A 27,263-nucleotide genomic window follows, 5' to 3' on the forward strand; every position below is an offset into this window, starting at 1 on the left:
TTCACAAGCGCTCTGTTCAGTTGCCTCAGATCTAGTATGGGTCTGAGACCCCCGTCTTTCTTGGGTACCAGGAAGTATCTGCTGTAAAGCCCCCCTTCGCTCTGAGCCTGAGATAAAGGTTCGATAGCCCTTTTCCTCATAAGTTTCTGAATTTCGGCTCGAAGTAGATGTGCTACATTCGAATCTACCGAAGTCTCGACGCGCGCCGCGTGGCGGCGAGGGCGTCTGCGAAACTGTAGCGAATAGCCTTCTTTTATGATGTTTATCACCCATTTTGAAACCCCGGGAAGCTTTTCCCATGCATCTGCACGTGTAGCTAGGGGCTGAGTGAAAAGCGCGCTCTGATACAGCGGCTTTCGTGAGCTGCGACATTTGTAATGTCTCGCTCGCAACATCTGAGGCCGGGGCCGCGCTTATGAAAGCGGGCAGAATGTCCGCGCTCGACCCCTCGACAGCCTTCAGGCGGGAGAGGGAGGGCTGGACGGGCTCCGTAGGAACCGTGATGCTTGTGTGGGAACGCGGGCACTGGGGACCGGGCACGTTTGCCACCTTTATAGCATCGCTCGCCGGAGCGGAGCGCCTGCACGCAGGTTTCGTTTTTACAGAAACCGTGCGATGAGCAGGAGGTAGCATTAGTGGGCACTGGGTAGTGGGCACGTGTGCTACTTTTAACGCGCAATCGAACTGAGTCGATTTTATGTGCGCGGGCCCTGTGTGTGGGGCCGTGTTTGTGTGTAGGGATGTGCACATTACAGCGGGCAGATTTACTACACAAGAAACACCGTCGGCCGTGGCCGGGACACCAGAAAATGCACTCTTTAATGGATTTATCTGGGTAGCCGTGAAAACGGCTGTTGTGTGCAGGCAAGAGGCCAGTGAGACACGCCTGTTGGCTGCAATGATCGCAGGTACAGTCGCTTCGCTTGGGACTGCACGAGCGGTGAGCTTCGGTGAGGGTCCGGCCGCAGCGGGACTTGAACACCGACGCTTCCCTAGCAGTGCTAGGATGTCTTCGGGGGCTCTGGCTTCAACGCTACCTTCTGTCGCGGGCCACGCGGCGCGGGGCGGCGACCGGCAGAGCGAGAGCGCGGTCTCGAGCTCTGGTTCTGGCGGCGTTGAGATGAGGAGCTGGGCGGCGGTCTCGGCTGTGAGCTCTGAGCGGGCGGTTTCGCACGGCCTGCTGCAGAGCTGGAGCGCTTCGGCAGGAAGTGCTTCATAGCCTGGGTCGCCTTCTGCACCTCCGCATACCTGTCGGTGAAGTCCTTCACCGAAGTCCCGAAGAGGCCAGCAGGGGAGAGCGGGGCGTCGAGGAACGCGGTCCGCTCTGCTTCTGGCATGTCTGAGAGCGTTAACCAGAGGTGCCTCTCAGACACGGTGATCGCCGCCATACTGCGTCCGATGGCTTGGGCTGCAGACTTCGAAGCGCGAAGAGCCAGGTCTGTAGCGCTTCTCAGGTCCGCCACGCAGATCGCCTCGGGTCCGTTCTCGTCCAGCTTGCGGAGGAGATCGGCCTGGAAGATCTGCAGCGTCGCCATGGAGTGCAGCGCTGACGCGGCCTGTCCGTTGGCGGCATAAGCGCGACGGAGCAGGGATGACGTCGTGCGGCAAGCCTTTGAAGGCAGCGCCATCTTAGCCCGCCGTCCAGCGGAGGGTGGGCATAAGTGGGCCGCGATAGGCTCTTCGACCGGCGGGAGGGAAAGGTAACCTCTGTTCTTAGCGTCGTCGACCTCGGAGAACGCTAGAGAAACAGATGACCTCGTCCTCGTAGAATACGGGGAAGTCCAAGCTCTCGCGACCTCCTCGTGAAGCTCAGGAAGGAAGGGGGCGGGCTTTGAGACAGGCGTCGACTTCTCCCCGGGCAGAAAATAGCCATCCAGCCGGTTTTTAGCGGGCTGCTCGGGCGAAACCCACTCAAGGCCAAGGCTCGCCGTGGCTTGAGTGAGAACGCGCATGAGCTCCGCCTCGATGCTCGCTCTCTTTCCTTTTGGCGTGGGGGCAGGGGGCGCGAGATCCGCAGAGCTCGCCCAATCCTCGCTGCCGGAAGCCAAAACCGAGCACGAGTCCTCGTCCCTCAGCATGGCGTCGATGTCGATGTCATCGATGTCGTCGACGGAAGCGGCGGCAATCTGCGGTCGCTGTCCGTCGGGTATCGACGCTGAGGAAGCCGGAGACACAGTTCGCGGGCGCGCCGGCGAACTTGGGTGGCTTGCCAGAGGTTCCGGGTTCCGCTGTGCACGGCGCTTTTTACGGCGCGGCACAACAGCGGAGAACACGGGCTCCTGGAACGACGCCAGGCGAGTCCGCAGAGTCGCCAGAGGCAGAAGTTCACAGTGATGGCAGCCGCCATCCGCAAGAGCGATAGCCGCGTGTTCCTCGCCCAGGCAGGAAGCGCAAATCACGTGGCGGTCCCCGTCGCTGAGCGTGGTCCGTTTGCACGAACCGCAAAGAGGCATCTTGAGAAAGACGCCGCTTGAGATACAACAGAGTAAAACAAGTGTGAGTCGCGTTGGCGACCTCACACACACTCAATACGTGAAAGGATATATAGGCGCCGGAACGCGCAGCTTGAAGGCGACGAAGGCGGCGGTGCCAGCAGCTTGTCGTGACTTCTCCCGCTGAGGTGCTCTCTCGACGGCGCAGCTTCTTCACTCGGATCAGCGATGAGTTGTCCTCGCTGAAGGATAAAAAATCAGAGTTCATAAGCCTGTGAGCGAAATATATAGCCCTAAGCCACGCCCGTTTCGGCGGGACGTGACGCGGGAGGGCGCGAAGCGCCCTCATTGGGTGTGACGTCACTCAAGGGCTCGCTCGATTGGCTTAAGCTTTTGCCGCACAGCAGCCAATAGGCGCGCGAGCTGTCTCGCCTAGGTCTGTATGCTGTGGCAAAGCGTTTTACATAGATACAAAATTAAGGATAATTTTTTGCTTCAGTATTCTCGTGGAAAAGGATTTTCCCCAATGCGTTGCTACGACAACGCAGTACGAGAGTATCTCTCGTAAGAGAACTCTATATCTCAGCTTTTTTCCTATCTCCACACTGAGGAGTTGAGATCGTGGAATAAACCGGTTTCTATTTTATGTTATCCCCAAAACTTCTACTAAAGTAATGTTTTGGGTATTACATATCATAGTATGACAGTGCCTCGGGTTAAAGAGACGCTTACTGCTATCTCTCTCCCGAGTAAGCGTCATCATTACCCCGACGTTATCCACCAGCCATCATAAATAATAGATAAATATTATTAGGCAGCATTGGTGGGTAAACTATTTAAGGACATGGATGAATGTGAGGATGTCAGCACTGACGCTATTCGAGAATTGCGTCGCGCAACAGATAAACTATATGGGGGAGGGACGGTTTCGAGAAATCGTTTCTCCTCGGCGTCCTCTGGGGGGGGGGGACTCACTGAGGAGGGTCGCAGCGCTGCCAGTTCGGTTGTTTTCCTGCTGGTGGCCACGGAGTGATATATACGTTTTTCTGATGTAAAGAAAAATAAAGATAAAAATATGTCTGTTCTCTGAACGCTTCCCTTTCAACAAAATGAAGATATAAACTATCCAGCAGCATTCCAGAGGTGTCTTCCTCACCGATCTACTGTCCCTGAGACTGCTGGGCGGGAGCTGTCTCAGCCTACTAAAGCTCCTCGCAGCATAAAGTGCTGCAAAATAGAGCGTCGCCATTCTGAGGACTGTTTTATCTCTAAAAAAGCTAAAAGAAAGAAAAGAAGAAGCCTGACGCCGAGGCTTCTGAGGGTGGTCCCCTCCGGGGTAGGGACGGTTTTGAGAAATCGTTTCTCCTCGGCACCCTCTGGGGTAAGGACATGGATGCTCTGAGGATGTCACAATGTCTGGGTGATGTCCCCTGGGTAGCCACTAGAGGTCCTCTTCCCCCACAGGTGTCAGTCACTATTGGACTACAATCCCCATCACCCTTGTCGGACTCATTATTCATTATCACACTCAGCTGTTCCCACTCACCTTTTTGGACTGCTTATATGGTTTTTGACCCTTGCCTGGATTGGTTTTGTGAGTACGGATTACCCTAATAAATAAACTGCACTTGGATTTCACCTTCTCGTGTGCGTGTCGTGACAGAAGGATTCCAGCAATATGAAGAAATCCAGCAGCACAGGTATTCGTACCACTCGTCCTTACACCTGGAAGGAGAGGGAGAGAAGAGGGGAATTATTGTCTCTACGCCAGCAGGGTCGGACGGCCGAGGAATTGAGCGTGATTTTTTGCACTCTGTCCAGTGGGTTGGCATATAATGATGCGGCAATTAAAGACATCTTTAATCGTTGCTATGATGATCCCTTGCCAGCCTGGGAGATGAGGGGACTGGAAATCCTGGACTTTGAAAGATTTGTCCAATACCTTAATGTCCGCAGCATGTGGAGTATATCAGTTGGGCCTACGTCCCCAGACAAGATGGCTGACTCTACGCCGATGTCTCCGGCCAAGAGGGCTGTCGTCCCGGAGGTCGTCCCCGAGCAGCCCGCTGTCGTCCCGGAGGTCGTCCCCGAGCAACCCGCTGTCTTCCCGGAGGTCGTGCGCGTGCAGCCCGCTGTCGTCCCGGAGGTCATTCCCGTGCAGCCCGCTGTCGTCTCGGAACTGCCCACCATCAGTCCAACCACAGCCAAGAGGAGGTGTTCCTCTTTTATGCAGTGGTGATACTGCATGCGTGGAGGAGGCACAGGACGTCGGCCGGTCCAGAAACCGTTCAGATCACGTCTGCCGAGCCTGAGCTTCACGTCACTGACGTCTGCCGAGCCTGAGCTTCACGTCACGTCTGCCGAGCCTGAGCTTCACGTCACGTCTGCCGAGCCTGAGCTTCACGTCACGTCTGCCGAGGCTGAGCTTCACGTCACGTCTGCGGAGCCTGAGCTTCACGTCACGTCTGCCGAGCCTGAGCCTGAGCCGGTGTCTGTTCCAGTTCCTGAGACGGTGGTGTCTGTTCCAGTTCCTGAGACGGTGGTGTCTGTTCCAGTTCCTGAGCCGGTGGTGTCTGTTCCAGTTCCTGAGCTGGTGGTGTCTCTTCCTGTTCCTGAGCCGGTGTCTGTTGCTGTTGCTGTTCCTGAGCCGGTGTCTGTTGCTGTTCCTGAGCCGGGTTCTGTTCCTGTGCCGTGGTCGTCTTCGCCCTGGTCGTCTCCACCATTGGCCGCCCGAAGGACCTGCCCCGTCCCGGCCGCCTGCACAGCCGTATCCGCCCTGGCCACCTGAGGGAAGGTCTCCGCCGTGGCCGCTTGAGTGGTCGTCTCCGCCGTGGCTGCCCGAGTGGTCGTCTTCGCCCTGGTCGTCTCCGCCGTGGCCGCCCGAAGGGTCTTCACCACCGTGGACGCCCGAGGGGTCTTCACCGCCGTGGCCGCCCGAGGGGTCGTCTCCACCCTGGTCGCCCGAGGGGTCGCCTGCTTTGCCCTGGCCGCCCGATGGACGGTCGTCTCCACCTTTGGCCGCACGATGAGTCGTCTGTTTTGCCCTGCCTGTCGGTTAAGCCGTCAACTCCTGTTTCTGTTCCCTTCCATGGACCTGGCCCCCCATCCCTCCCCCTGATCCTCCTTTCCACCTCCCTCCTGGAATCTTGTTTTGTTTGTTTTTTGTGGGTCTTGGAGCGTCTGGTAGCCGCTCCGTAGAGGGGAGGTTATGTCACAATGTCTGGGTGATGTCCCCTGGGTAGCCACTAGAGGTCCTCTTCCCCCACAGGTGTCAGTCACTATTGGACTACAATTCCCATCACCCTTGTCGGACTCATTATTCATTATCACACTCAGCTGTTCCCACTCACCTTGTTACTGTCTGTCTATTTATACCCTGTCTGTTTAATCACCCGCTTCCCAGAATCTGTCTTGATTTGTCTTAGTGTTTGTTTCTTGTTTTTGGACTGCTTATATGGTTTTTGACCCTTGCCTGGACTGGTTTTGTGAGTACGGATTACCCTAATAAATAAACTGCACTTGGATTTCACCTTCTTGTGTGCGTGTCGTGACAGAGGAGGGTCGCAACGCTCCCAGTTCGGTTTTTCTGCCGGTTCGCCGTTCAGGACACCGAGGTGTCAGCGTCCCCAAACGATCCTCCGAGGAGGGTCGTAAAGCAGTCAGTTCGGTTTCCCTGCCGTTTTGCCGTTTCAGGGCGCTGAGGTGCCTGCTTTTTCCAACGATCCTCTGAGTAGGGTCGTAGGAACTAAGCTAGTTAGAGGTAGGCAAGATCTGAGGACTGTCGTTATCTCTAATAAAACTTAGACAAGAAGTCCTGACGCTGAGGCTATCAGGCTTCTGAAGGTTCCTCCGGGGCAGGGACGGTTTTGAGAAATCGTTTCTCCACGGCGACCTTTGGGGTGCGACTCTTTAAAGAGGGTCGCAGCGCTGCCAGTTCGGTTGTTCCCCGCCAGTTCGCCGCTTCAGGACACTGAAGTGACTGTTCAACCAAATCCAGAGGCCAGTCTCGAGAGAGAGTGCAAACTACTGCCACATATTTCTCAGTGGGTCCTGCACACTATAGAAAAGGGTTTCAGAATTCAGTTCGGTTCTCGTCCGCCCAGATTTCTAGGAGTCCTCCCTACAGTGGTGGACCCCAAGCAGGCTCTGGTTATGGAGCAGGAAGTACTGACACTTCTGCAAAAAGGAGCTATAGAAGGGGTTCCTCTTCCCAGCAGACAGTCTGGGTTTTTACAGCCGCTACTTCATTGTTTCAAAAGAGGATGAGGGGTTGCGTCCTATTCTAGACCTGTGTCAATTAAACAGAAGGTTTCAGAATCTCATGTTCATAGTATGCTTACGCTAATATGATTGTGTCACAGATTCAGCCCGAGGACTGGTCTTTCACAATAGACTTGAAGGACGCTTATCTATCCATCCTCATCACAGGAGGTTCCAGAGGTTTGCTTTCGGGGGCGAAGCATACCAGTATCGGGTTCTTCTATTCGGCCTAGGTTTATCCCCCCACTTTTTTCCATTGGACTGATTTTACACGTGCTTCACGACGCAATCACGCAAGGCGTTACCAATGCGTCTCGACGCAGCGTTTCGTTCCCTCTCAGGGAACCAGGGTTACATACGTAACCTGAGACGTTTTTAGTACATAGACATGTCTCAATTTCTGGTAACAGGGTTGCAAAAATCACAAACCTCAGGAAATAAACAACTTCTTATATTTAGTTTGATATTTATGTTCATAGTCAGCTATTTCTGAAGGTTTAAGAACTTTTTTTTCCAATATTTCTTTAAAAAAAAAATCTATTTTGAACATATTCATTCTTTGCCAAGAATCTGTTATCACATGACAGCCATTTGCAAATAAAGACCTTTGAGTTTTAACAATTCTGTGTTTACCAAAAGTCTAGTAGTAAGTTCCAGTAAATGACATCCAGGTTTTTTTTTTTTTTTATTATTTTTTTTTTTTATGTGAGATGAGGAGGTTCATCTCTAGGCCATAAGAGAAAACAAAAACAGACTGTCAAATACTTTGTGTCATACTTTTCTGCCTCTTCTCTATTTTTCCAGTTCAATAGATTGCTCAATTGTAATGAACACATTTGGCAATGGCAGTTACATATTCATTTTGCAATAACTGTGCTATTGCAAAGTTTAAAAGTTTGAATTGAAAGTGTTGTGAATCTTCCTCACTCTTTTCCATTGTTCTATTGGACAGATCATTCATTACAATGTAGGCTACTTATGATTTGATTCAAGCATGATCCTGAAAACTTTTACAGGATGAGTTCAGATTCAAACATTGCGATTATTTTGGAACCTGCCCTTTGCTTCCTGTTCATATGTTGCATCAATTTGATGCAAGAAGTCTGACTTCTCTAAACTAACTTTTCTTTTGGTGCGTCTAAATGACAAATACGAAATGCAACATCAGATAAGATTTTTTTTTTTTTTTTTTTTTTTTTTTTCATTTAGAGGAACTATTGCTTGTGCACAGAGTGGTCCAGACCGGTGTAAGAAAAACCCTCTCTTTGACTTTGATAAATGATTAACTTGTTGATCCACAAGCAGACAAGAGTATCAGAGACAGACCAAAAAAAGATACTTGTGAATTGAGCTCAAAATGAGAGTTCCTGTAAAACTCCTCGGCCTCGTCTTTTGGTTGTTTTCCTTAAATTGTGCTCGATGTCAAGGCAAGTGATTTTTTTATTGTTGTTGTTGTTATTCATTTGAATGTCATTTTAATTTAGATTTTATTGACTTGAATATAAATGTTATATTTTATGCACTTCCCAAACGGTAGCTTTAGAGAGTGTTTTTACGTGTTGTGCATTTATTTCAGCATTTAATACATGACAGTTACGTCTTTGTGTAACATTTGTTTGTGTTTCTCAGTATGTAGTCGAGCAAGTATTCCACATACAAACACAGAACCGGTTGCGAACGAGTCATACAATGATGGTGACACAGTGAGGCTGAGCTGCACGACAGGTTTTACTGGAATGTATAGATTAAAGTGTGAAAAAGGAGAATGGAAGACATCCATTGCGCGACCATGTGCAAGTGAGAAAATTGTCAATTCCACATCACCAATGACCACATCATTTGTGATTATTAAATCAATGTCATAATGCAGAGTAAAACTTGTTTGATTTCTGCAGAGAAAAAATGCAGTCACCCAGGGGACACAGCAAATGGTGATTTTAAACTTAAAGATGGGTCTGAGTTTGTTTTTGGAGCAACAGTGGAGTATACTTGCAACAAAGGGTAAATGTGCTTTATGCTTTTTATTATTTTTTCTATTGTAGGACATGCACACTATCCTTTTCAGTTTAACACTCCTTGTACTTGTAAAAAGTGTGTACTTGTGTTCACAGGTTTGAAATGACAAGCAGAATCAATCAGCGTACCTGCAGATCTCAAGGATGGGACAACACTCTCCCGATCTGTGAAGGTACGCTTTCTTCAGGAACTATTTTTCTTTTTTGTCTTTTGATGTTTTTGATTTCTCTTGATTTTCTCTCAATCATAAACTTCAGAACTATGTTGAATTATAACTAAAATAATTTGTTGAGTGATTGTTGGTTATTTTAATTTTAATTTATTGTTATATTTTATTGCCTAGCTGTGACATGTGCACCCATTCGCACAGATGGGGATATGACTGCATCGGGCAACACAGAGGAGGGAAGTTATGGTGATGTTATTCACTTTGAGTGTGTATCTAATGACAAAAAGATAGACGGAAGTAGTGACATTCACTGCACAGAGACGGGCGACTGGAGTCACTCCGTTCCAAAGTGCAAAGGTTCATTACATTGTTTATTTTTTGTTTGTTTGTATCTTCTCCCAATGATCACAGATTTCTGAGCTTTATTCAAAGCATAGATTTAACCATTCTTCTTTCCCTTGCTTTTCACACAGAGATAACATGCACAGCACCAAATATATCAAATGGTGAAGTTATTGAGAAAATGCAAGAATACCAGAAAGATGCCATATTTAAATACAGATGTTCACCAGGGTTCAAGCCTAGAGAGGGAATCCCCAGATGTGCTAAATTTGGCTGGACTCTGAACCCAGAATGTGATGGTAATACACCATTATTTTTACATTATAAACAAACAATATCAATAAAATCCTTCTACCCATATACCTTTCATTACACAAAAAAAATCTTTGTCACACTGAAATATTCTAAATTAGATTTAATTAGCCATTAACCTTAAATTCAGAAAAATTCAAAACAAAATTGCAAGTATGTAGTTATTGAAAAATTTATATTTTCCATACATTCAATAAAATATTAGTTTGATCTTATTTTGATTTTTCTTTTTTTATATAGTGTGGGTTTGATGAATGCAGTCAACACCAATATTTGTAAAATGTGAGAAAACTGTCATGCTGTAGAAAGGATCCAACCGGTGTTGATTTCTATGTTTTAATTGTAAGGGAGGGGGGTGTTGAGGCAGCTAAACATTAAACTACTACAATGATTATCAATTTAACTGATTATTTCGAAATGGTGAGAATGTTTTATAATTTGGATTGTCGAGAAGAACTTGAGGGGTAATACAGACATTTGAAACTAGATACTTTTCATGCTAGCTTGATTTTCAGATAATAGTTTAGCAAATATTTAGAAAGGTTCTTAAAATAGAAAATGTGCTTCCAATACAACACTCTATTCATGGAAACCTAGAAATACATTTTTCCATTATAGGATTTTTTTGTTTTTTTGTCAAAATTGTCTCCTGCAAAAGACACAGCATGCAAATCCACCGATCCACGGATCATTTGTTGCTTTATCTCTTAATTATGTTTTGTACAGAAGTGACTTGTGAGCTTAAGTCAACCACATTCGGAGTAAAAAAGATCAAGCCGGACGGAAAAACTATTTTCAGAGCTAGAGAAAGAGTGGAGATCACCTGCGCTGAAACATACTGGGTTTTGTTTACAAAAGAAAACATCAAATCATTTACATGTGGAGAGAATGGGCAGTGGGATTACCAGCCTGTTTGTGAAGGTAAGATATAATCACTTCTGCATTTATTGCTAAACTTACTGCATGTTCTTAAAATGTAAATCTTGTTTCAGAAATTAGATGTGAAGTTCCACGTGACCCGCTTGTGTATAACCCGTACTCTTACTTCAGGGGAGATCTGAAATTGGGAGCGAGAAAATCTTACTCTTGCATATCTGGATATGATCAAATGTCAGCAGAGGCCACATGCACACGAGACGGATGGACACCAAACCCACTGTGTGCTGGTATGTGCTCATATTAATGTTACAGTTTGTGCAAATGAATCATATAATATGAATTGTAATTAATTTGATGGATATTTCTTTACAGTAAAGTGTGCAGCACCAAACATCCCAAATGCAGAGATTGAGGGAGATCAGAGAACAAAATACATCGTCAATTCAAGAATACAATATAAATGTAATCCTGGGTTTGAACCAGAGCAGCCTGTACACATCACCTGTAATTCCCAGAAAGAATGGACAGGCATACAGCAATGCACTGGTATGTTGCAGTAATGTATATTACAGATACTATGACATTTTCAATATTCAAATCATTATCTTCACAATGATAACTCAAAAACATATGAGATTAACATTTTTAAGTTTTTAAACTGTTTCCTCGCAGCAAAGCAGAAATCGTGCCGTGATCTATCCGTGGAAAAGGAGTTGATATACAGCCACCCCTCCAAAAAGAAAGAAGTCTTTTACTCCTGCAACACGGGTTATAAACCCTTCACTGGGAACTGGTGGGATTCAGTGACATGCAGCAGCGGCTCTTGGTCTGAAGAACCTCGGTGCATCCGTGAGTTTTATTATTATCAGTGTCAGGTGTTAGACGAATGATAGTTCACTGAAATGTGCTTCCTGTTTTCTGTCTTTACAGGAGAGGAAGAATGTGGTGCTTTTCCCAGTGTTCCCCATGGAAAACTAAAGCAAACCAAAAGAGACACAACAGCACTTGAATGTGATCCAGGGTTCATATCAACTCAACCCTTCATATCATGTGTCAATGGTGCATGGGAGAAACCAGTTTGTGAGGGTGAGCTTCTCAAACTCTTATTGCATGTGTGTGAGGAGCAGCGACAGCATATAGTGGACAATATAATCTATTGACAATGTTAACCTCAGTTCATGAATTTTCATACATTTCTTTAGTGGGTGTGCATTGTAAAATTCCTCTAAAAGTGGAAAATGCACTCATAGCATCTAAACCTGAAGAATTGTATGTAGATGGATCTAGTGTAACATACGCATGTCGAAGATCATTCTCAATGAATGGGACGAGTACAGTTTCCTGCCGCAATGGAACTTGGGAAGAAACACCAACATGTGAAGGTAAGGTTGTGATTGGTGATGATTTAAAGATTCTTACAGATTAGAAAACAAAACATTCTTGTAGGTGAAAATCAAGAAAGATACTTGGATATTTGAAAATCATGAGGAATAACATGTTAAATGTTGTAACATAAAATGTTGTGGTAGTCATGACAACTAGTATAAATCTATTTGCTTTGAAGACTTTGTTGAAATCCGAAATTGAGTTTTGCCACATTTGCTCTAAGCAACTCAATAAGTAAAGTACATAATGTGCAAACCTGAATTTATCCAAAGCTATTGAGTAAAATTTAAAAGAATGATTCTGACTCAAAACTCAGCCTCTCTTTGCATATTTTCATAAGAAATGAAGCCTAAATGAACATATCACAGTTAAATCTGGCTAATTTGGGGTACAATTTTGTTTTGTAGATATTGAACAATTAGCATTTTTGATGGTTCATCTCATCTTACCCTTATTTATGCATGATTATGTTTTGTACAGAAGTGACTTGTGAGCTTAATTCAACCACATTCGGAGTAAAAAAGATCATGCCGAAGGGAAAAACTATTTTCAGAGCTGGAGAAAGTGTGGAGATCACCTGCACTAAAAAACGCTGGTTCTTTGGTACAAAAGAAAACATCAAATCATTTACATGTGGAGAGAATGGGCAGTGGGATTATCAGCCTGTTTGTGAAGGTAAGATTATTATTTTTATATATAGAAGCATTTTTTTAAGATTACACATTTCAATTAATAGGAAAATTCCATCACATTATATATTTTTGTTTTGTAGATTTATACAAAACTGTTTTGTAGAATTTTGTTTTGTAGATATTGAACAATTAGCATTTTTGATGCTTCATCTCTTCTTACCCTTATTTCTACATGATTATGTTTTGTACAGAAGTGACTTGTGAGCTTAAGTCAACCACATTCGGAGTAAAAAAGATCAAGCCGGAGGGAAAAACTATTTTCAGAGCTGGAGAAAGAGTGGAGATCACCTGCGCTGAAACATACTGGATCTTACAAACAAAAGAAAACTTCAAATCATTTACATGTGGAGAGAATGGACAGTGGGATTATCAGCCTGTTTGTGAAGGTAAGATTATTATTTATATATATATATATAAGCATTTTTTTCAAGATTACACATTTCAATTAATAGAAAAATTCCATCACATTATATTATTCATATTTTGAATTAAGCATTTTAAATGAGTTTAAAAAAACTAGAGCTTAATAAAACATTTTGTATAAATCTTAATGGAACAATGAAATTGACCATTTAGTTTATGATTTGTATTCATTAATTTAAAAAAGAAATATACAAAATGTTTTATTGAGCTCTATTTTTTTTTCCAATCATTTAAAATTCTTAATTTATAAAATGAATAATATGCAAGTATTATTCAATTCAATTTGATGGAATTTTACTATAAATTGAAAAATATGCGTAAATCTTGAGAGGAAAAAAAGGCTTAAAACAGTGTAAGATTATAGAGAAATTCTGCATTTGTACTGAACTTATTGCATGTTATTAAAAATAATGTAAATCTAGTTTCAGAAATTAGATGTGAAGTTCCACGTGACCAGCGTGTGTATGACCCGTACTCTTACTTCAGTGGAGATCTGAAATTGGGAGAAAAAAGAGATTACTATTGCATATCTGGATATGATCACATACCAGGAGTGGCCACATGCACACCAGACGGATGGACACCAAACCCACTGTGTGGTATGTGCTCATATTAATGTTACAGTTTGTGCAAATTATTTAACATATATGAATTCTAATTAGTGAATTCTGAATTTGAAACTGTTTCCTCAAAGCAAAGCAAAAATCGTTTCGTGATCTGTCTTTGAAATCTTCGGCACATTTTACAGACAGCCAATAATGTTTTGTATATTACACTATTACTGTGTTTGTGTATTTTCATTGTTAATTATTTGAGGTCATCAGGTTTGACTGCAGCTGATCTAAACTCATCTTTATCATCCTGATAATAATTCATCTGATATTATACACATCTTTTGTTGAGTTTCATGTCAGTTACCGACAGCTAAACTGAATATAAAGTTTATTTAAATGATTGAACTTAATAATTTATATTGAACATATTATTCATATTATGAATTGAGAATTTTAAATGTGTAGAAGAAAATATAGCGCACAGTTTTTTACAATTACTAACATCCTGTGGCCCAATCTGTAGTCACATTTTCAAAACTCTAAACACAATCAGCACAACATCTGTAGTTTGTGAACATATACCATTAACACAATTCATGTTGTTTTCACACAATATGCAGTCAGTTATCACATTTCAAAATGCTCAAATCTTCTTTTCACACAAGCAATACCAAAATCATGGATAATTCTGATCTTATTTACAATTGCTTAAACAGCTTCAGCTCAGTTTGCACACACTTCCCCAGGTGAAAACTCTAAGAGTAAAAATTGAACACACATCAATCAGATCCTTCAATAGATAGATAAAAGGGCCCAAATCAGTTTATTGAGTTTTGGAACAATGGATCCAGAAAGACATGAAGAAAGAGGTCGAGGAGGGAGAGGAGGAGGAGGAGGAAGGGCAAGGACAAGGGGAAGACGACAAGCAGTCTCAGATGAAATTCAAGCCACTTTAGTTGACCATGTCCTTGTCCGTATGACTAGGGAGGCTGGGCAACGAGTACAGACAAATTTCAGTCGCTTCACCGTCGCCTCCATCATCAGAAGCTTCAGGGAGGTGTGCTGGCAAACAAAATTATATCACTGAATGAAAGACAAACATTTCCCATTGTCTTTGATGAGGTTTATTTTCTTGCAAGAAAAGGCCAGCAGTCGTACAGTTACACAGAGCGGCTGCAGAGTGTGACAGTGAAGGGAGATCCTTCCTCCTTTATAGTCTTGACTCCCAGAATGTTATCTTTCTAGAGTAGACCAATGATGGTATTTCAACATTCTTAGACTTATTCATCATATTGTATCCTTGAGTGGAGGCCCTCCTGTCACGTACAACACTCTTTACCATTACAATACAATTCCATATTAGAATAAGGTTTGTGTGTGATCTTTTACTGTCATATGATGCTCACACACATCTTACGTAAGTAAAAAATTTTTTTTAATTAGCGGAGAGAGTAAAAAAAAGTGTTTTTTTTTGGGGGGGGGGGTACTCTGTAGTACATGAATGAATACAAATGTGCCAATGTATCCATTGGTTGTGTCTTTTGTGTTCATCATGTGAAGGTTTGTGAGGGGGGGGGGGGGGGGGGGGGTATGACCACAAGCAACATATCTTACCAGTTTTGTAAATGTTGTTTTGAATTTATTACACCAGTGTGTAAGACTATGTTGTGTGTGTGATTTTGATGGCTTGTGTGTCCAGTCTGAGGGCAAAGTTTGGTTTTTCAGCAAGAGTGAATGGTTTTGAGTGGAGAGCTTCATTTTGACCTGAAAATAGGATGTTTGGGGAATTGGGTGAGACGTTATGGATTTGTGTTTACTGTTCTGAGGATACGAGGCATAGTTTCAAGAAATGTTTTTAAGCAATTGAGAAAAACTGAAATGTTACAGTTTGTGCAAATTATTTCAATTAGTGTTCGAATTACGGGGGAGCTAAGGGGAGCTCGGCTCCCCTGAAAAGGACCTGGGCTCCCCTGAAAGCCTACTTTGAGACATTTAGGGGGAGCTCTAAAACACTGTCCATTTTTTTGTTATGTGAGTTGTTCTGTTTTTATCATGATTTGCATTAGGGCTGAACGATATTCTGTTTTAACATCGACATCGCGATGTGCGATGCGCTTCATGAGGCGCGCGCGCGGTCTCTTGCTCTCTCTCCCTCTCTGCCGTGCACACGCTGCGCGGTTTGGAGCACAGTCTCGGTCTCGCGGGCGCGCTCGCTCTAGATTCCGGAGATTTTAACTAATTCGCGGGCATCAGTGAGCCGCTATCAATATGCGGGAGACTCCCGGAACTTCCGGGAGACTTGGGATGTCTGCATTTCTATACTGAAATAATATTGGCATTATAATTATTGATTTTTCATTAGGCAATTTTTTTGGTGCCCCCTCAGCTCTTGATGCGCGTGGTGGGAGCGGTGGTGCTGACAGGCGGTATGGTGTAAAGCTGCTGTTTAAATGTGTTCGGCTTTTCTGCTTACAGAAACATGTTCTCTAATCTGTTTAGAAGATTTAATAATTAAATCTATTTAATAATAATTTAAGATAAAAATATATTAAAGTTTTATTTCATTTTGTTTATTTCATATGATTATGATGACCAACACTGTTTTACTTTGGCACTTTGGCTAAGAAAAGTTGACTTAAAAGATTGTGAACTAAAATGCTTATAAGTTGTTTTTATAAAAAATATTTTTTTTTTAAGTTATATTATTGTAAACCAATCAGGGGGTTGGTGTAAAGCTGCTGTTTTATTTAAAAATGTGTTCTGCTTTTGTGTTTACAGAAATGTTCTAATTTTGGAATAAAATATTAAGTGACATTTTTGTCACTTGTAATGAAGCTTGCTTATTAGTGAAATTATTAATATCATGGAATGGTAATTATTGACTTTAGCCTGGAGTTATGGCTCTCAATATCGCAATATATATCGTTGGGGAAAAAAATGTAATTGTAATTTTTTGCACAAACAATGTAATTTTTTTCCAATATCGTGCAGCCCTAATTTGCATGATGTAGGCCTAAGCGCGGTTGATTCAGAACCGTGGACAGAGCTGTTTGCCCTAACACTGACAACACTGACTGACGCTTGCGTTTTGAAGTAAACGGTTTACTAAGTAAACAATAGGTTTACTGTGAACCTATTGTTTTAAATGCCCGAACATGCACCAAAAGCGTCAAAGTCAGTCAGGGTCAGGGAGGATCGGAAAATAGGGCTCCCCCGAAAGCCACTTTGTAATTCGATATTATACCATTATATGATATAATATTCACCATATTATATCATATAATATGGTGAATTCTAATTAGTAAATTCTAATGAACGAATTCTGAAAGGTTTTGAAACAGTTTCCTCACAGCAAAGCAAAAGTCGTGGAATCGGTGGAATTTTAAAAATATTTTAAATGCATAAATCTTGAAAAAGAGCTTAACAAATTGTTAAAGATTATAGAGAAACACTTCTGCATGTATTGCTGAACTAACTGTATGTTATTAAAATAATGTAAATCTTGTTTCAGAAATGAGATGTGAAGTTCCTCGTGACCCGCTTGTGTATGACCCGTACTCTTACTTCAGGGGAGATCTGAAATTGGGAGCGAGAAAATCTTACTCTTGCATATCTGGATATGATCAAATGTCAGCAGAGGCCACATGCACACGAGACGGATGGACACCAAAACCACTGTGTGCTGGTATGTGCTCATATTAATGTTCAGGTTTGTGCAAATGAATCATTATCATATAATATGAATTGTAATTAATTTGATGGATATTTGTTTACAGTAAAGTGTGCAGCACCAAACATCCCAAATGCAGAGATTGTGGAAGATCAGGGAACAAAATACATCATCAATTCAAGAATACAATATAAATGTAATCCTGGGTTTGAACCAGAGCAGCCTGTAAACATCACCTGTATTTCCCAGACTGAATGGACAGGCATACAGCAATGCACTGGTGTGTTACAGTAACGTATATTACAGATACTATAACTTTTTCAATATTCAAATCATTATATATCTTAAATGATAACTCAATTTATGTATGCGCTCATATTAATGTTACAGTTTGTGAAAATTATTTAACTTAATAATTGATATTGAACATATTATTCATATGAGCTTAATAAAACATTTTGTATAAATATTAATGGAATAATCATTTAGTTTATGTGATTCCTATTCATAAATTAATATATATATATATGTTTAAATTTAAGTTTAAGATTTATACAAAATGTTTTATTAAGCTCAGGTTTTTTAATCATTTAAAATTCTTAATTCATAATAAGAATAACATGTAAGGATTACTCAATTTAATTTTTAATTTGATGGAATTTTACTATTAATTGAAATGTGTTAATCTTGAAAAATTGTTTTGAGTGTAAGATTATACACTGTAAAAAATAAAACATAGATTTTATTTATATTTAATTAATTAAAATGAGGCAACAGATTACAAGCAATATTATTAATTAAATTTAACAAATTAGAATTGAGTAATAATTAATCAAATTAATTCCTTAAATGTTAACCATTTAAAATGAGTAAAATTTACAAAATATATGTTATTGCCAACATTGAAGACACCTGATGTTAACAAGCAGAATCACTGAAGGAGAAAACCATAATTAAAGTCACCATTATGGAGTTAGTTGGGCTCTTCACCCTTAAAATAATTAACTTTAAGTTTTTGTTTGGCTGCTGTACATGAGTTATAACAGCCAGATGAACAAACTGTGATCTTCATGGTGTTGGTTGTGTTTTAACATAATCATTATTTCACAATCATTTGACCTGAATCACTGAACTCAAATGGAATCTAGTTTATGAGTTAAGTTAACTTTATTAACTATAGAAGTACTGGCACTGTACACGGTAATATTTATAACTTTTACAATGTAATCCAAATAATTTCTAAAAAGTTTCTCTTGTAAGAAAAACAAAAAAAACACAGACATCATGAATCAGCCTGTGAATCTCAACAATGGTGACATGTATAAAGCATGTTGCAGTGCATTCTGGGTTGTACCAATCAAAACTTATTCATGGCTCCCATCATGCATTGCTGCATGAATAAATAATGAGCTTATGATCAGAGGTTGTCACCATTGCTGAGATTCATACGCTAAATCTTGATGTCTGTGTGCGCCTAAAAAAAAAACACATATATATATTTTTATTATTGATTTGATCATTTGGATTTCATTGAAAAGGCTAATCATATTATGCAGCTAGAATTAATAAAATAAATCTAACTCATAAATTGGACTCTACATGAGATCAGTGATTCAAGTCAATGATTGTGAAATTGTGAAACACAACCAACACCATCAGATCAACATTTCTATTTGTTCATCCAGCTGTTATAACTCATGTACAGCAGCCAAACAAAACTTAAAGTTAATAATTTAAGGGTGAAGAGCCCAACTAAAACACACACTCATCTCCATAATGGAGACTTTAATTATGGTTTTCTCCTTCAGTGATTCTGCTTGTTAACATCAGGTGTCTTCAATGTTGGCAATAACATATATTTTGTAATTTTTACTCATTTTAAATGGTTAACATTTAAGGAATTAATTTGATTAATTATTACTCAATTCTAAATTAACAGTGTAGAGACACACTTCAGAATTTGGTACTAAATTTACTGCATGTTAAAATAATGTAAATCTAGTTTCAGAAATTAGATGTGAAGTTCCACGTGACCCGCGTGTGTTTAGGCCAGAACTTTACTTCAGTGGAGATCTGAAATTGGGTGTAAAAATATCTTACTCTTGCAAGCCTGGATATGATCAAGTGGCCACATGCACACCAGACGGATGGACACCAAAACCATGTGCTGGTATGTGCTCATATTAATGTTACAGTTTGTGCAAATTATTTAACATAATACAATTTGCAAATGAATTCTAATCAATGAATTCTGGAAGGTTTTGAAACTGTTTCCTCAAAGCAAAGCAAAAACCGTGTCGTGATCTGTCTCTGAAATTTTGGGCACATTTTACAGACAGCCAATAATGTTTTGTATATTACACTATTACTGTGTTTGTGTATTTTCATTGTTAATTATTTGAGGTCATCAGGTTTGCCTGCAGCTGATCTAAACTCATCTTTATCATCCTGATAATAATTAATCTGATATTATACACCTCTTTTGTTGAGTTTATTAAAAATTAGAAATCTCTTTACTGTTACTTTTAATCAATTTAATGCATTCTTACAGAATTTAAAAAGGAAAACATTTAGTTAATATATCCTTGATGAAATTGAACCCTTTAATTGATACTACTGAACATATTATTCATATTATGAATTAAGAAATGACTAATAAAAATAGAGCTTAGAGAATAGAGAAATATTTTGTATAAATCTTAATGGAATAAGAAAATGGATGTGATTCGTATTCATAAATTAAAAAAAAAAATAACATTTTAGTTTAAGATTTATACAAAATATTGTATTAATCTCTAGGTTTTTTTGAATAATTTAAAATTCTTAATTCATAGTAATGATAATTAAATTCAATTTGATGGAATTTGAAAAATATTTGAATTGCATAAATCTTGAAAAAGGGCTTGAAAAAATAGTTTAAGATTATGGAGAAACACTTTGGTGCTGAACTTATTGCATGTTATTTAAAAAATATAAATGTAATGTTTTCGTACCCTTAGAAATCTCTTTATGACACTTGTGGTCAATTTAATGCATCCTTACTGAATTTGAAAGTAATTAAACCCTTTATTATTGATATTATTGAAAATGAAATGTTTGTTTTTCTTCTTTTCTTCAGGTCAGTAAGACATCAATTGAAATAAAGTTGGAGTAAAACACTGAGGTAAAAACTATTAAACATTTTGATAATGTACCACATTTGATTTACAACCCTTTATTTTCTGTTTTCAGAGTTTATTTTGCAGTGCAATATTAGAATGGGATAAAGATCCTGCAATGAAGAGTAAACTTAAAAACAACAGTAATGTCCACAAGTAACTGCATTTATTACAGTTTTCTTTATTAAGATCTGATTATCCCACAGATCTGAATGAAGATGGACAGACACGCTGTTGCAGAGCAACACATACACACACACACACACACACACACACGATTGATGCTTCAATTTACTTGCTCATGTTACAGTAATATGACAGATGTTATAGATTATTTTTTAATTCCTTGCACACTAAAAGTGGCATTTAAAGCCCACTCAGTGAAATCATTCACTCATACCGAATCTTCAAGTCTGCAAAACTGCAAGCACACTATATGCTTTACACTCAGCTTGCATTTGTAAAACAAACTTTTTGAAAAACTCTAAACAGTTCTCCACATTACACACATCACAATGATCATGTGTGAAAACACTTTTACATAAATTGATCACATATGCATGCAAGCCAGTCAGAAAATCAACTTTATTTCTAAAGCGCTTTATACACTAGAGATTGTTTCACAGCATCACAATAGTAATAAATTCAAATTCTGCGGTAAAGCAGCTCTAACAAGCAAATAGAGTCATTATTCAACTCAAGTCAGTTCAGTATATGTATATATACACACGACTGATGAATTTTACAGTGTATTTGTGCACATGCATGTACATGTGACAAACTCCCCACTGAACAAGCAGAAGACACAAGAGTATTGTTTGACACTTTTCACATATTTGTGTAGTTGTGTATGTGGCCAATCATTTTATGTTTGTGTGTAGAGTTACTACAAAAAAAGACATAGAAGAGTTAAAATAGTTTTGAATGAAGTGTTTGCTTTTGCAAGAGATCTGTGACGTTTTGCATCTTGTGTGTGTTATGTGGTTTTGTGTGTAGAGTTGTGAAAAAATGGTTAGCATAGTTCAAAAACTGTAACTGCTTCAGAATAAAGCTTAACAATCAAACTATTACTCTGCTGTCTGTTGAAATTCAATTATGTCCTCCTATTTTATTTAAATATTTATTTAACTAGTGTAAAAGAGTTTGAGCTTAATATAATTTTGCCTGATAAAATCACAAGAATTGAAAAGGTTAGTTAAAAAAAATACAAACTTAGTAAATATGTATATATTAAATATAAATTTATTACAGATAATAGTTTAAATTATTTTGGGTTCAGCACAGTGACAATATAAAGTTAATTATTTAATTGGGGCTTTTTCAGTTCAGGGCAAGGCATCAGATGAATCTAGAGCCATTCTTTAATAATGTATATTATAATAACAATAGTTAAAACCATTTACAATATTTTTTATTTTCATTACGTAAACCTTTCAATGTTGCTAGAGATACAAATTAAGTTCACAGTGGTTTTTTTATTTTTTAAACTCAGGTTTTCAAAAGGCCCACTTGCATCCCATCTGCACATTTCATTTTTGATGCAGCTCTTGTCAACAAATATTTGCAGCTATATATATATATATATAAATAAATATTTGAGTCTTCAGCTTTATTTAGTTTGACAATTAATTAATCTTGTTTTAATCCAATTTTATTAATTAATTAAACAGCTCGTAAACCAACTTTATCTCTAGAACATTTTTAAATAACCTAAACATGAATGTATTATGCATTTTTACATAATCTTTTTGGAATAAAGGGTTCTTTCAAATTGAGTCAGAATCCCTATTATTTATAGAATCATTTCTTCTAAGTGGTCTTCCCTCCCACAAAAAGTCTTCTCACCTCGAAAGAGGGTTATAAAGGATTTAAAAAATGGCCATGGTAATCCTCTGTGAATTTGCCAAATAAAAGAGATGATAGCAACTTTTTAAATAAAGCAGAGACACTAAGTATAATGTACAAGCCTGAATTTATCCAAAGCTGTTAATGAGTCAAATTTAAAAGAATGAATCTGACTCAACTCAGCCTCTCTGCACATATCATTTATTAAGAAATGTTGGACACATTTTACAGTCAATCAATACATTGTAACCTATTGTATATGGCACTATTTCTATATTTGTAGATTTTGCATTTGTTCCATTACCAAAATGTCACAAACCACACTAGAATTTTATGACACGCAAATGAGAAAGATGTGAATCGACAGTGAAGAAATTCTGAGATACAAGTGCATTGAGCTATATGATGAAATTCAAGAAGGACGATGGATCTGTGAAAATGGAGTGGAACATTTGTCTGCACATGTTAGAATGTTATGAGTCTAAAATCACATTTACTTGCCATGTATGGTGTAATCATCTTAAAATAAAGTCTTACCAACATCTTTTGTACCATTAGAAATGTTACGTCACTTTTGATACATTTAATGCATGCATCCTTACTGAATTAAGAAAAAATCTTACTGACCTCAAACTTGTAAATGCACTGTTTGAATAATTCTGTTGAATTATACATGTGTAAAAGAAGCTCTTTGGTTAAGGAAAGTGAAATTTTCTTTATTAAGATCTGATGATCCCACGGATGTGAATGAAGATGGACAGAGACGCTGCTACGGGAGCAACACACACACACAACTTTTCATTTTCTGTCGGTCTTAGAACACAATGTAACTACAGAAGACTCAAGTTTTAAATAGGAAAAATATTGAAACTCTTTGGTAATTTTTTTTAGAGAAATGCTAACGGTCTAATAATCAGATTCAATGATCTATGCTAAGCTATGCTAAAAGTGCTACCGCCAGACCCGGAGATCGGCTGAATGGATTCGAAACCGGTAAAACTCAACTGTTTAACTCTAGGGTTAGATGGGAAATGAGCCTACTTCCAAAAAAAAAGTGGAGTGTTCCTTATTATTTGTACTAGGTGGAAATCAACCATAATGAACCATTCACAAGAATTTTAAGATGTGACCACATATACCACATATTTGCACTTTACCCCGGTGAAGACGTCTTGCTATCCTTCACTGTGGTAAACGAGAGGTTATGGTTCTCTAAGCCCTTCAGTTCTTCCCCTCCTGTCACTGCTCTGGCTGTCTCATGACTAAAGACACATGACCACCACACTCGCCCCATACAACAGCACTTTGTGTGTGTCCCTGAGATGCAGGCTGTGTGTCTTGAGTGCTGGTCGAAGGTTCTTCTCTCTCTCTCTCTCTCTCTCTCTCTCTCTCTCTCTCTCTCTCTCTCTCTATCTCTCTCTAACATACTGACCTAGTTTTGAGCATTTTTATTATTATTATTTTTAGCTTCTGGGTTTCAACAATGCGTCTTAGATTGTGGCTTATACTGTATTTATTTATTTATTACATACAACTATTTTCTCCCAAATGTATTTACATATAGAAGCTATCTTAGTCATATAAAGCTGTCATTATAATTTGATAAATGACAGCTTTATAAAAAATATGCCTATTACACGCCAAACAAAGACTGCTGTGCGGACAAAAAGTAAGACTGTTAAGTTAGCACTTTTAAACATCTGCTCGCTTAAAAATAAATCACTTCTAGTCAATGACTTAATAACCACATACAACCTGGATTTTATGTTTCTAAATGAAACTTGGCTAGAAGACAACTGCAGTGCAACTGTCATCCCCTCCTAACTTCACTTTTATGAGTGTCTGCAGAGCGGGTAGGAGAGGTGGGGGAGTAGCTGCTCTTTTTAAAGATGTCTATCAATGTAAGCAAATATCATTTGGTAATTATCCGTCTTTCGAATATCTGGGTATTGTGTTTAAAGGTGCTCCACGCATTTTACTTATCATTGTTTACAGGCCTCCAAAATACTCTTCAGCCTTTGCTGAGGACTTTACAGAACTGCTATCAACCATCTCCTCAGAGTTTGACTGTTTTGCTATTGCTGGAGATTTTAACATTTACATAGATAATGCAGAAAACAATATGGCAAAATAAATCAAAACTGTTTTAAAAACTTTTGATCTGACCGACACACAATCGTGGACACACTCTAGATTTACTTATCAGTAAGGGTCTAAACATTTCATCGATTGTTATTAAGGATGTAGCACTGTCTGATCATTTCTGTATTTTCTTTGATATATTGATCTCTCCTGCCATTAAAGCTAGATCTGTGTCTGTCAAGAAGAGATGCTTAAATGAGAACACTAGTGTACTATTTATGAAGGCTATATCTTTAACACCAAGCATATCTGCTGACTCTGTTGATTTTATCCTTGATTCTTTTAACTCAAAAGTTAAAAGTGTAATTGATGATATTGCTCCTGTGAAGGTCAGGAAGAGTGGTAGACAAAAGGCACCTTGGAGAAACTCAACAGCAGTGCAAAATATGAAAAGACAATGCAGGAAAGCAGAGCGCATGTGGCGGAAGACAAAACTTGTAGTCCATTAACATCTACAAAGACACCATCCATGCTTTCAATATGGAACTAGGCAAAGCTAGACAGACTTTCTTCTCAAATATTATAAACAGCAACTTAAACAACACACGCACTCTTTTTGCTACTGTAGAGAGACTGACAGACCCCCCGAGCCAGATTCCCAGTGAAATGCTCTCAGACAGCAAGTGCAGTGAGTTTGCTTTCTTTCTTCTAGCTTTCCTGTAGCTCAGTGGTAAGAGCATTGTGTTAACAACGCAAGGTTGTGGGTTTGATCCCAGGGGATTGCACATATCTATGTATAAAGGTATAGGATAATGCAATGTAAGTCGCTTTGGATAAAAGCGTCTGCCAAATGCATACATGTAAATGTTCTTCTCTGAGAAAATCAATAGGACAGCGCGGGGCTAAATGTAACACGGACCTTTCACATAGTTTCTCAGGGTCACGCGGGTTGTGTGTACGCTCTTTTTCTCTCGCTGCCAGAAGTCGGTCTCCCGTGGATTTGTGAAAAGTTTTGGTAATATTTTGTGAAGATACGGGACAAAGAGTGTTTTGACACCATCTAAGTATTTTTTTTCATCATATGTACACTGTAAAAATGAAAACATAGATTTTATTTATATTTAATTAATTAAAATGAGGCAACAGATTACAAGCAATATCATTAATTAAATTTAACAAATTAGAATTGAGTAATAATTCATCAAATTAATTCCTTAAATGTTAACCATTTAAAATGAGTAAAAATTACCAAATATATGTTATTGCCAACATTGAAGACACCTGATGTTAACAAGCAGAATCACTGAAGGAGAAAACAACAATTAAAGTCACCATTATGGAGATGAGTGTGTGTTTTAGTTGGGCTCTTCACCCTTAAATTATTAACTTTAAGTTTTGTTTGGCTACTGTACATGAGTTATAACAGCCAGAAGAACAAATAGAAATGTTGATCTGATGGTGTTGGTTGTGTTTCACAATTTCACAATCATTGACTTGAATCACTGATCTCATGTAGAGTCCAATTTATGAATTAGATTTATTTTATTAATTCTAGCTGCATAATATGATTAGCCTTTTCAATGAAATCCAAATGATGAAATCAATAATAATAAAATATATATATGTTTTTTTTTTTGTTTTTTTAGGCGCACACAGACATCAAGATTTAGCATATGTATCTCAGCAATGGTGACAACCTCTGATCATAAGCTCATTATTTATTCATGCAGCAATGCATGATGGGAGCCATGAATGAGTTTTGATTGGTGCAACCCAGAATGCACTGCAACATGCTTTATAAACGTCACCATTGTTGAGATTCACAGGCTGATTCATGATGTCTGTTTTTTTTGTTGTTTTTTTTGTATAAGAGAAACTTTTTAGAAATTATTTGGATTACATTTTAAAAGTTATAAATATTACCGTGTACAGTGCCAGTACTTCTATAGTTAATAAAGTTAACTTAACTCATAAACTGGACTCCATTTGTGTTCAGTGATTCAGGTCAAATGGTTGTGAAATAATGATTATGTTAAAACACAACCAACACCATGAAGATCACCGTTTGTTCTTCTTGGCTGATATAACTCATGTACAACAGCCAAACAAAACTTAAAGTTAATTATTTAAGGGTGAAGAGCCCAACTAAAACACACACTCATCTCCATAATGGTGACTTTAATTATGGTTTTCTCCTTCAGTGATTCTGCTTGTTAACATCAGGTGTCTTCAATGTTGGCAATAACATATTTTTTGTAAATTTTACTCATTTTAAAAGGTTAACATTTAAGGAATTAATTTGATTAATTATTACTCAATTCTAATTTGTTAAATTTAATTAATAATATTGCTTGTAATCTGTTGCCTCATTTTAATTAATTAAATATAAATAAAATCTATGTTTTATTTTTTCAGTGTATTTTTCTGTTTCTGAGTTGTGTGTGTACGTCACCAAATCTAACTTTATATTGCCTTAATCACTGTGTGATTAAAATGTGATTTTAAGCTTGTTTTTATTATTATTACTGTTACTATTAATAATAATAATAATAATTTTGCATGCAAAACTGTTCAGCCCTTTCCTATATCTCTATCCATGATATTTATCTATAATAGAAGGATGATTGGATGAGGGATGGATGTATGGATATCTATCTATACAGATGTACAAACAATATCAAACTATACAGATAAAATACTGAATTATGTGTGTTACACACAAGTGTTACAACTAACCCCTCTGTCTGTTACAACTAACCCCGCATATGGGGTAAGTTGTAACATTTGCACTTCTGTCACTTTTAGTGCAACTGTACGAAAATGGAAGGTCCTAGAAAAAAACTTTAAGTGTTCATTTGTAGCAGAGATGTGTATGTTTCTTGTGATTAATCTAACCTAATTATTTTTAAAATAATTGAGCCAAAACCAAAATGCATTAGGTTGTGCCCCGCTCTCCCCTAATATCAGAAAGGTGATCAGCACATCCTTGAGTTGCACTGGGGTCAGACAGATCAGACCACAACCTGAGAAAGTAGTTACTATG

General features: G+C 39.2%; 1 protein-coding gene across 1 annotated transcript in view; it reads left to right on the forward strand.

The window, feature by feature from the left end:
• LOC306988215 (complement factor H-like) overlaps window positions 1–27,263 on the forward strand; it is a 137,950-nt gene that overhangs the window by 72,754 nt on the left and 37,933 nt on the right. Inside the window, exons 27-36 of the mRNA XM_079593018.1 lie at window positions 10,258–10,452; window positions 10,524–10,697; window positions 10,783–10,956; window positions 11,083–11,259; window positions 11,341–11,496; window positions 11,613–11,792; window positions 12,277–12,471; window positions 12,680–12,874; window positions 13,334–13,510; window positions 16,977–17,150. Coding sequence (XP_079449144.1) covers window positions 10,258–10,452; window positions 10,524–10,697; window positions 10,783–10,956; window positions 11,083–11,259; window positions 11,341–11,496; window positions 11,613–11,792; window positions 12,277–12,471; window positions 12,680–12,874; window positions 13,334–13,510; window positions 16,977–17,150 — 1,797 coding nt within the window. The remainder of the gene's footprint in view (window positions 1–10,257; window positions 10,453–10,523; window positions 10,698–10,782; window positions 10,957–11,082; window positions 11,260–11,340; window positions 11,497–11,612; window positions 11,793–12,276; window positions 12,472–12,679; window positions 12,875–13,333; window positions 13,511–16,976; window positions 17,151–27,263) is intronic.

This window comes from Phoxinus phoxinus, assembly GCF_949152265.1.
Source record: "Phoxinus phoxinus genome assembly, chromosome: 20".
Lineage (NCBI taxonomy): Eukaryota > Metazoa > Chordata > Actinopteri > Cypriniformes > Leuciscidae > Phoxinus > Phoxinus phoxinus.